The sequence below is a fragment of the Biomphalaria glabrata genome, chromosome 6 (assembly GCF_947242115.1).
Source record: "Biomphalaria glabrata chromosome 6, xgBioGlab47.1, whole genome shotgun sequence".
Lineage (NCBI taxonomy): Eukaryota > Metazoa > Mollusca > Gastropoda > Planorbidae > Biomphalaria > Biomphalaria glabrata.
Genome location: NC_074716.1, coordinates 46895975 through 46907712, shown reverse-complemented (window position 1 = coordinate 46907712; position 11738 = coordinate 46895975). Strand labels below are relative to the sequence as shown.

The 11738-nt window shown below is 39.5% G+C and overlaps 1 protein-coding gene across 4 annotated transcripts in view; it reads right to left on the bottom strand.

The window, feature by feature from the left end:
* The window catches only part of LOC106053814 (four and a half LIM domains protein 2-like), a 176410-nt gene that overhangs the window by 58010 nt on the left and 106662 nt on the right, over positions 1-11738 (bottom strand). For all 4 annotated transcript variants that reach the window (XM_056032851.1, XM_056032847.1, XM_056032848.1 and 1 more), the window contains one exon: positions 893-1126. In XM_056032851.1, the coding sequence (XP_055888826.1) occupies positions 893-1126 (234 nt within the window). The remainder of the gene's footprint in view (positions 1-892; positions 1127-11738) is intronic.

Below are 11738 nucleotides of genomic sequence, written 5' to 3'. Positions count from 1 at the left end.
CAAGCATAAGTATTTGTAACAGTTAAAACTACTGTCCATCAAATGGCTTGGCGAAATGTTACGTTACGCCATTGCAGACTCCTAGATATTATTTCTATGGAGAAGATTTATTTATCTCGATCGAGATGACAGATTGCCTTATGGCATACGATTATGTATTTATTAGTAATATATGTCTTTTTTAAGGAAACACATGGGTATAGCTTGGAGAAGGCTCAACTGACATGCAAAAAAAATCTGGCATTACGTAACTCTTTGAGTGTGGCGCCAAACCCTTAGCTTTGACAGAAACCAAATAATTTTAAGTACAACAATGAACACTCTCGGATTTATTTATGCTCAGAAATCTGAGATCTTGGTTCCTTGTGATAAATAATAGCTATTAAAAAAAAATAGGTAGGCAACGAACTGTCGACATTTGTGACAAAGTGACCCTTGTATCCGTGAAGTGGAGATTATAATATTCAGTCAGAACGACAGCGCCCTGTAAGTCTTTATCGCACTGTTTGTTGTGTGTTGAGTATAACAGTATTGAAAAAACAACAACACATACTTCATTTTTTTTAATATCAAGACCGAATTATCCGAGGGAATTATTGGATAAAAAGAAATTCAGCTATATCATTTATCATGTAAAAAAAAAATCCCATTAAGGGAAACAACTGTGTATTTTTTAAAAGCATTCAGATTTATTATGGTTATCTTTCTTGCTACATTCATCCAAAACGAGGCGGTCTGCCAAGTCTCTTCGTGCCAGCCTCTCTCTGTATATCTCTCTCTCTCTCTCTCTCTTAATGTCTCTTTATTATATCTCCTCTCTCTTTCACTCACTCTTTGCGACCCACTGCCTCTCGGCCCTATTCTTATATCTGCTATTCCCGTATCTGCTTACCGTATCCTGAGGACACTCTTTGACCAGTCCAATGCCCATGGCCACCTGGTCCCTCAGCTCCCGAAAGATCATGAACTCCTTCTTCTCCACGTCACCGTCCAAGAAGCGACAGTACAAGTCCGACAGGTCCTGTTTAGGCAGCTGTTTGATCACCTGGATGTCCCGGTACCTCTCCCCATCACTGTCCACTTTGGGCACTTTGTGGTTGGGCAGCTGGTCCATGTATTCTCGTATCTGTCAGGGCAACAAAAAGAAAAACATAACAGTATCAATTAATTTGGGTCAGTTATGTAATTCAATGTGTAAAGATGTAGACTAACACTAATAAATCTGAGCGATTGGGAATACTTTTACCAATTGTTTTTGCTTAGCGCAATCTCATGCTCTTTAGCTTTGTCAATACGCTATGTCTGGACCAGTTGGGAGAAAATGGCGGTGGATGGGGCAGGGGGGAGTCATCTCTTTAATGTTGCCGTGATCGCTTTTTAAATATTTTTTTTTTTTAAAGTTCTACGACTTCAATTCGAACTTAGGACTCAAGCCTCATCAAGGGGACTAATTCAACTTATACCACCACATCTGTCAAGTAGGATTTCTTTCCCTTGTTCGATACCAAACCAAAAAAAAAATGCATTTTTTTAAAAAATCGATTCTTTTGTAAGGTACAAGAAACAATGGACCTCATTCACCAACCGTAAACAAACAACATTTAGCCACGCGGTGCTCTATCTCTTCTGTATAATTTACGATTTCATGTTTAATTCATGATGGTTGTCACGTGACAGATTTTTTCATTGTTTTATCAATAAGATCACGTGACTAAATGTTGTTTGTTTACGATTGGTGAATGAGGTCCATTGTGCACAATTTTCAGTTTTGTTCCGAGATTGGGTCTGGGAGAAATAACATTTATAAACTTTTTACCAGACAGACATTAAGTTGATATAGTCTTTGTAAAAATACATTGACTATACATTAAAAAGTAACAATACACAATCAGGTAAGCATTTAAGTGTAACATTGTTAGTGCTACAAGTTGATGACATTCCAACAGGTAGAAAGATTCTCACGTTTTAATCCAATCCCTACCACACTACCAGGCAGCCGTCCTTACATCTATATTCAGGTTTCTATACTTATACTCTTGATTACAAAGTAAAGTTCCCGTTTCAGACCTTGTAATCTAATGGGCAGGTGATGTAAAAGGACATGTGTTTCTGTGGCTTACAGTTAGAAAGGGTGTCATGTGGACAGCACAACGACCAACCGCCTTTAGGTTTCCCCAACTACTGTTAGGTGCCCAATTGATTTGGGTCGACTCAAAAGGCACCCTAAAAGATCACGAAATAGAAATTTCCAGTTTTTCACAAGGATTCGAACCCGAGACTCCTGGTTCGGAAGCCAAGCGCTTTACCACACAGCCACCGCGCCTCCTTTACACATGGCTGTCATGGGGTAAACCGCATAAGGGGTCTAAGTTCGAATCTAGGCGAGAGTTCAAGATTTGTATAGCACAACAGAGTCTCTGAGACATTGGCGCTACCTCGATCTAACATAGGTTGGGATGTAAACAAAAAGCATGGAGGGTTGGGTATTCCAATTTCGAGTTCCCCTGGCCACACCACAATAAAACAATTCTCATCAGTCGTGTTCCAACAGTACTTCTTGGTTATGGAATATCAAAGCAGAGGCAGCTCGAAGGAAATAAAAAAAAAATAATTTGAATAGTCGAAGCCTTATTCAAAACTTTAAAACCTTAGTAAAAACATGAAAATTTCATATAAATTACTGAAACCCAAATGAAAACCACAGTTCAAATTAAAATATCCTGAAACTTATTAATGAAAAGGCAGTATGCAGAATATATTCAGTCAGTTAAAAAAAAACGTCTGTAAGGGCAGCCACTGATTGAACGTCCATGTCACTCATCCGGCTTAGCATGTTCGTTTTTTATTTATTACTGAACCTTAACATACACACACACACACATTTCAAAAAATACCCCCTCCCTATTTTTTTGCTCCTAGAACCCCTGGTTTAATCAGTTTAATTCAAGTCCCAATTCTCCCACCTTTTTTTCCCCTCTCTTGTCAAATCAGTATTGATTAATTTTCTAATTGATTGAGTTTCGCAATCTTCGAGGTCGGGGCTTCTCAAACCCGTTCTCTTGGTTATCCTTGAACATTGAACCAGGAGTGCATAGATCTAATCTAACACACAAGAGTAAGTCTGTTCTAATTTATCTGCTCAATGTGCCTCTATTAGCTCATTGCAAACTTTTCTTATATCACTGATCTAGATAATAAAACTTCTGAAAAAAAGGAAAAACGTGTCACTGACCTATACAATAAATAGGCTTTAGTAGTAAAAGATGGCAGTTTAAATTTGTTAACATATAATCATAGAAAATAAACACAAATGCGAATTAAAGTTTGAGATGTTTCACTAATGTTTTTTTTTTCACTAATTCAACATAAAATAAATTATATAACTTTTATTACCCGTTTTTTTTTTTATTAATGAAAATAGTAAAATAACGAACCGATAACAAATTTTTAATTAGTATGGTGGCAATGGATCGCAAAATTAATTACCTACCCACCGATTCACCAACATACAGATCAAAGTTACTTTAGCAAGTAAAAATGCAGTCTGCTTTAAGCTGTGTTTGATTAATTTACCTCAGACAACAACAGCCCTGTATAATCAACACTCTATATGGCAATGTGGAACAGCACGAAAGTCTTCCTTGGCACAGACAGCAAAAGAGCTCACAGTCTAGGAGCAAAAAGCTGGCTAGAAGAAGATGTTTGTGTACGATCGATGTCGTAGAATTAAGTGTATTGAAGATGCAAAAGAGCTCACAGTCTAGGAGCAAAAAGCTGGCTAGAAGAAGAAGATGTTTGTGTACGATCGATGTCGTAGAATTAAGTGTATTGAAGATGCAAAAGAGCTCACAGTCTAGGAGCAAAAAGCTGGCTAGAAGAAGAAGATGTTTGTGTACGATCGATGTCGTAGAATTAAGTGTATTGAAGATGCAAAAGAGCTCACAGCCTAGGAGCAAAAAGCTGGCAGGAAGAAGATGTTTGTGTACGATCGATGTCGTAGAATTAAGTGTATTGAAGATGCAAAAGAGCTCACAGCCTAGGAGCAAAAAGCTGGCTAGAAGAAGAAGATGTTTGTGTACGATCGATGTCGTAGAATTAAGTGTATTGAAGATGCAAAAGAGCTCACAGCCTAGGAGCAAAAAGCTGGCAGGAAGAAGATGTTTGTGTACGATCGATGTCGTAGAATTAAGTGTATTGAAGATGCAAAAGAGCTCACAGTCTAGGAGCAAAAAGCTGGCAGGAAGAAGATGTTTGTGTACGATCGATGTCGTAGAATTAAGTGTATTGAAGATGCAAAAGAGCTCACAGCCTAGGAGCAAAAAGCTGGCTAGAAGAAGAAGATGTTTGTGTACGATCGATGTCGTAGAATTAAGTGTATTGAAGATGCAAAAGAGCTCACAGCCTAGGAGCAAAAAGCTGGCTAGAAGAAGAAGATGTTTGTGTACGATCGATGTCGTAGAATTAAGTGTATTGAAGATGCAAAAGAGCTCACAGCCTAGGAGCAAAAAGCTGGCTAGAAGAAGAAGATGTTTGTGTACGATCGATGTCGTAGAATTAAGTGTATTGAAGATGCAAAAGAGCTCACAGCCTAGGAGCAAAAAGCTGGCTAGAAGAAGATGTTTGTGTACGATCGATGTCGTAAAATTAAGTGTATTGAAGATGCAAAAGAGCTCACAGCCTAGGAGCAAAAAGCTGGCAGGAAGAAGATGTTTGTGTACGATCGATGTCGTAGAATTAAGTGTATTGAAGATGCAAAAGAGCTCACAGTCTAGGAGCAAAAAGCTGGCAGGAAGAAGATGTTTGTGTACGATCGATGTCGTAGAATTAAGTGTATTGAAGATGCAAAAGAGCTCACAGTCTAGGAGCAAAAAAGCTGGCAGGAAGAAGTTTGTGTACGATTAATGTCGTAAAATTAAGTGTATTGAAGATGCAAAAGAGCTCACAGTCTAGGAGCAAAAAGCTGGCTAGAAGAAGAAGATGTTTGTGTACGATCGATGTCGTAAAATTAAGTGTATTGAAGATGCAAAAGAGCTCACAGTCTAGGAGCAAAAAAGCTGGCAGGAAGAAGTTTGTGTACGATTAATGTCGTAAAATTAAGTGTATTGAAGATGCAAAAGAGCTCACAGTCTAGGAGCAAAAAGCTGGCTAGAAGAAGAAGATGTTTGTGTACGATCGATGTCGTAAAATTAAGTGTATTGAAGATGCAAAAGAGCTCACAGTCTAGGAGCAAAAAAGCTGGCAGGAAGAAGTTTGTGTACGATTAATGTCGTAAAATTAAGTGTATTGAAGATGCAAAAGGGCTCACTGCTTACGAGCAAAAAGCTGGCTAGAAGAAGATGAAGAAGGTAGTGTATGATTGATGCCCTAAAATACAGCTTATTGAAGAGCACAGCAGTGCCATGAAGGATTCGCTGGCTGTTTCCTCATCATCTTCTTCTTCGTCGGCTGCTAGAGAACCGCTGCTCTGAGGTGAAGAGATAAAGGCAAGATGTCTGGAGTGTTCCCAGGGGTGTTTGAGGGAGACTCAAGTAGCGCCCTTCAGTTATCAGCTGGAGATGGGGGTGGGAAAGGCGTGGAGTCGTGGACACAGGGTGGGGGCGATAAGGATGACGGGATGTGAACCTGAAATAGAGACAATGACCTAGTGACATTGTAACACTGGACAAGCGTGTGTGAGCAAGAGAGAGAGAGATAGAGAGATCGAAAGAGAGAGCGAGAGAGAGAGAGAAAGTGAGTGAGGGAGAGAGAATGTTAGTATGTGTGTGTCTGGGGAAAGGAGTGAGACTGCTGATCTGATAATAGCCAGCCTGGAGACTATTGAAGGAGCACGTGTTCTATTTATAGCACGTTACAGTGTCAGACATTACGTGACATGGTCGCGTCACTTATCACTGTCGGTATAAAGCCGTCGAGTGACACAAATAAAATAGTGTCAACTCTTGAAGTAACAATGATGCCAGCGAAACAAGGAAAGTCAAACCTTTAACACCAGGAACACTCAAAAGAGCTATCCGGTAGTCCTGTTCTTACCTGGTGCTTCCTAGTGCTACCTGGTGCTACCTATCAATTAAGCTCACTACATTACCTTATCAAAGGCACTTCCTTGAAAGATCACAACGGTAGGACTTCATTGTGTACTAAACGCCCCTAAGTTGTTACCGTTATTATAAAATAGCATATGTTATCATATCATATTAATATACTATTGCTTTTGTATTATAGTAAGTTCCCCTTTCAGACCATGAGCTCTATAGGACAAATGATGTTAAGGTCATCTGTTTATTGGGCCAACGGTTAATGAGCAGGGTGTCATGTGGCCAGCACAACGACCAACCGCTTTTTTTTTCCACAACTAAAGTCAGGATTTTATAAAAGTTAAGTGGACCCAGAGGCTCCCCAAAAATTCCTGAAGTTCAAAATTCATCGCGTTCTTCTCTTTAAAACCTTGGTACCTTAGTGCTGCGGTTATTGTATAGTAGGCCTACATCTCATGTTTATTTCATAATTTGTTTCAGCTCTTAAAGCTTCATTTTATATTTCACTAGAAGTCATCGACTCAATCGTAAGCTAACGTGGAAGTTATCAATTTTATTTTTTTTTAAAAACGCTCCTCATAAATCATAAATATTTGTTTAGGAAACGTTTAAATATCCTCTGACCCCTTCTCCCTCCCTCCTCCTCCTCTCAGATTGAGGTACAAGCACTTGTTTATTTGAAGAGGCTTTTTTTTTTGGTCTAGGGGAGGCAATTGGTGTCAGCTGTAGGGGGGAAAACTTTTAGCAACAAAAACGTGGTGGGGGGGGGGGGGGACAGAAAAGGGATATGGGGAGGGGGGGGGGGGACAAAGTAACGTGCGAATAGCAGACTAGGATATAAAGATAAAAGTTATGTGCAAATAGTCGACTATGAAAAAAAAAGTTAAAAGTTACGCGTGAATATAGCAGGCTAGAATATAAAGGTAAAGGTTACATGTAAATAGCAGATTAGGATATACGCTGCGTGCGATTGGCAGACTAGGAGATATCGATAAAAGTTACTTGTGTATAGCAGACTAGGATATAAAGATAAAAGTTACATGCGAATAGCAGATTAATGTAAAAGTTACCTGCAAATAGCAGATTAGGTTATACAAATAAAACTTACGTGCGAATATAAGACTTTGATATATAAATAAAAGATACGTGTGAGTAGAAGAATGGGATATAAGGGTATGACGTTGAACGATGGATATAAAGAATTCCATTAAGGGTTCGGTCGTATGTCCGTGTGCCTACTGAGCACAGAGATCTATGTATGAGTGTTGATTGTATGTTTGGTAGTGTGTCCGTGTACCTACAGAGCACAGAGATCTATTTATGAGTGTTGATTGTATGTTTGGTTGTGTGTATGAGAGAGAGAGAGAGAGAGAGAGACCCGAGCACACAAGTCTTAATACCATGTCCCACAGAAGTCTCAACTTAATACTTGATATCTCTCTAGCAGAATTCAGCCTCGTTCTGGGATCCTCTTGCCTTGCACAAAGAAAGATATCGAAAAATACTCGTCCTTGATCTCCAAGGTCGAAGAAAATACTTTATCCATTCACCACTAGTAGAATGTCTTAACTTAGCGCCAAGGGAAGGTAATCTAATACAAACATTGCGTGAAACAGAAGTCATCTCCCTTTGGTTAAACAGTGTGGACTTGCTGACATAGACTCAAAGAAGATTTTCAATCACCAAACTCAATTTTTTAAAGTGAAAACAAAATAAGATCTACTTCCTTTCATTTGCGTCGTATTTCCAATGTAAATACTTGAAGTGACTTTATTTAGACCCCAGACTCTCTCAACAGTTTGTTTTCTAAGATGATTCAAATGTTTACAGTAATTACTTTTTAATCAAATGTAAGCATTTAATCTATAAACAATAATATGTTCTAAAAATGTTCTTGAATTTTCGCCAAAATACATTTTTGATTTTTTAAAGAGTCTTTCCCGTGAGACTATTTAGAGAGCAAAGGATAGATAGCAGTTATAATTTTTGTAAAAAAAAAGGTTAATTTAAAACAAAATATTCTTTTCTGGAAAACGAGTGGCTAAAAAAAAAAGATCTATATTTTGACAACGTAAGAGCGGGAACATATTTGAAAAGTTTAAAAAATTGTTTAAAAATTTCAACAAGCCATAAAAAAAGGACAATTTTTGAGAATCTGTTCTTGGAGTTTTGTTACCTGATACAGTTTGGGATCAACAAGCAAAGATAAAGTAAAGTTCCCCTTTCAGACCTGACTATCTATAGGGAAGATGATTTAAGGTCATCTGTTTCTTTGGCCAAGGGTTAACGAGCAGTGTGTCAAGTGGCCAGCACAACGACCAACCGCTTTTACTTTCCCTAACTAGTCAGGTACCCATTAGAGTTGGGTGGACTTAGGGGCGCCCTTAAAATTCCGAAATTCAAAATCCCAGTCTTCACCGAGATTCGAACCCAGGACCGCAGGTTCAAAAGCCGAGCGCTTTACCACTCAGCCATCACAACCTCGTCTATAACTAATTGTGCAAAATTTCAACTTGATCTGAGAATGGGAAGTGGTGTAAAAATGTATTAAGGGGAATAGCTCTATATATACAGCCACATGTCTCAATAGGTTTAATTTATTCCCCTTAATTTATACCAAACAAAATAAATATTTACCAATAATTAATTTTGATTGATTCATGTTTTGTGTAAAATTTCAACTTGAGCCGAGAACGGGTGTAGAAGAAATTACGTGCACAAAAAATTTTACCAGACAGACACACAGACAGACAAACAGACAGAGTGAGTCGATATAAGCTTTGTCGGGAAAAAAATGGGTTGTATGGTTAGCCTAAGCAAGTCTAACATCTTGAGAGTTTAATAAGGTCAGCACAGGTGTATTTCAAGTTAGTTCTCTTGGATATTCCCCAATACCCTGGGGAGGATACAGTTGGTTTCTATTAGGACGGTACGCTGGCGTCAGAGACAATATTGAGTAGTCATTAATAAGCTTATTCGGTACAGAAGCTAATTTTTTGTTCTTTCTAGTCAGTTTCACACTCGTTTATGTCAATCAACGGGAAATTCTTGTACATAATGAAAAGAGGAGTGAAATGGTGGAATATTTTGTGAACAATGTTTAACGAGGGTATTATCTAGCCAGTACAGCCGTCGTTTACCTCCATTCTAGGATCAAACATATAGTATGAAAAAAAAAATATAATATCAAGTATATAGCAAGAACAAGACTATTCTTATTTCAAAACACATAGTATGAACAAAACTAATCTTATATCAAACATATAGCTTGAACAAAACTAAGACCAAACGCTATTTTCATAATTCTGATCTATTTATCCAAAAGGAATTCTTCAGATAATGTTTCACCTATTGTTTTGATATTATGGGGTTAATGTAGATCCGAAATAATTACATTCTAAAGAGTGCACCAGATTCTTTTTATTTATCATTTGACTGTTGAAAGAAAATAGCTTACTAACAATTCAAGTATTTTGAAAACCGGATGCACCAAACTATAAACTATATATAGACATTCTGAAATTTGATAAATGACCATTTTTAAAGATGACGACTGCGCATTATCAATATAAAATATGTAAATTTGGAGCTTGATGTTGATTCATTTTATGATCTCAGTTTGGTTTATTGTGCAATGCATATTTATAAACAATAATCCAGTTCCTTATTTACCAATTCAAATATCCTCGGCCACGCTCGGTGTTCTGTCATTGGAAGCATAATACAAAATCGTACTGACGGTCACACAGAAGCAACGTCACATATTAAATTAAGAAGTTTTTAAGAATCTGGAATAGTCCCCCTTTATAGTGTCATAAAACTGTCCCACGCCAGCGCACTATTCAGCGCACAACATGGACGGATACAGAGACTTGTGATGGACTTCCATTGGCCACAGGACAGGAAAGACTGCTCTTCCCGTAGTTCCGTAGCAAAAAAATCTGCTGTTCGACTCGACGTAGTGCCTCCCTTACAGGTCAAGAGACTCTGAAGATACGTTACCCCCCCCCCCCGGGTAACGCTTCTAAGCCTCACCGTGGATGGCAATGGGCGTTTGAGGAGACGATTAGACCAATAAAAGTAAAAAAAAAGTAAAGGTCATCTGTTTCTGTGGCCTACAGTGAACGAAGGTGTCATGTGGCCAGCACAACGACCAACCGCCTTTACTTTTCCCCCAATTCAACTAGTGTCAGGTACCCATTAGAGCTGGGTGGACTCTGCCCTAAAATAAAAAATCCCAGTCTTCACTAGGATTCGAACTCGGAACCCTCCGGTTCGGAAGTCAAGCGTTTTACCGCTCAGCCACCGCGCCTCCCACTAGGCCAATGAGGAAGCAAAAAAAGAACCCCCCATTGGGGTGCCCAGGGACCGAGCTTAATGCACTGGCGGGGATGGTAGAAAGCCCCCAACAAACATGTCACTATCCACACACCTTACCACAAAGTACCGTTGTTATGTCGGGCTTCTGCACGTACAGATCTGTGTGTGTGTGAGGGGAAAAGAGAGAGAAAAAGATGAAAGAGAAAAAGAAAGATAGAGAAAGAAAAAGACAGGAAAACAAAGAGAAAAGAAAGAAAGAGGGAAAGAGACACAATGGACCTCATTCACCAATCGTAATCAAACAACATTTAGCCACGTGGTTCTCTATCTCTTCCATACAAATTACGTAATACACACAGGCTGTCACGTGACAGTTTTTTTGTTCGTTGTTTTAGCAATATTATCACGTGGCTAAATGTTGTTTGTTTACGATTGATGATTGAGTGCCATTATAGAAAGAACGAGAGGCAGAGACAGAGAGAGAAAGGGAGAAGAAAGAGAGAGAGAGGCAGAGACATAGCGAGACAGAGAGACAGAAAGGGAGAAGAAAGAGAGAGAGAGGCAGAGATATAGCGAGACAGAGAAAGGGGAAGAAAGAGAGAGCGGCAGAGACATAGCGAGACAGAGAAAGAGGGAAGAAAGAGAGAGAGAGAGGCAGAGACATAGCGAGGCAGAGAAAGGGAGAAGAAAGAGAGAGAGGCAGAGACATAGCGAGACAGAGAAGGGAGAAGAAAGAGAGAGAGAGAGGCAGAGACATAGCGAGGCAGAGAAAGGGAGAAGAAAGAGAGAGAGAGGCAGAGACATAGCGAGACAGAGAAAGGGGAAGAAAGAGAGAGAGGCAGAGACATAGCGAGGCAGAGAAAGGGAGAAGAAAGAGAGAGAGAGGCAGAGACATAGCGAGAGAGAGAAAGGGAGAAGAAAGAGAGAGATAGAGGCAGAGACATAGCGAGACAGAGAAAGGGAGAAGAAAGAGAGAGAGAGGCAGAGACATAGCGAGAGAGAGAAAGGGGAAGAAAGAGATAGAGGCAGAGACATAGCGAGGCAGAGAAAGGGAGAAGAAAGAGAGAGAGAGGCAGAGACATAGCGAGACAGAGAAAGGGAGAAGAAAGAGAGAGAGAGAGGCAGAGACATAGCGAGACAGAGAAAGGGAGAAGAAAGAGAGAGAGAGGCAGAGACATAGCGAGAGAGAGAAAGGGGAAGAAAGAGATAGAGGCAGAGACATAGCGAGGCAGAGAAAGGGAGAAGAAAGAGAGAGAGAGGCAGAGACATAGCGAGACAGAGAAAGGGAGAAGAAAGAGAGAGAGAGAGGGGCAGAGACATAGCGAGACAGAGAAAGGGAGAAGCAAAGAGAGGCAGAGACATAGCGAGACAGAGAAAGGGGAA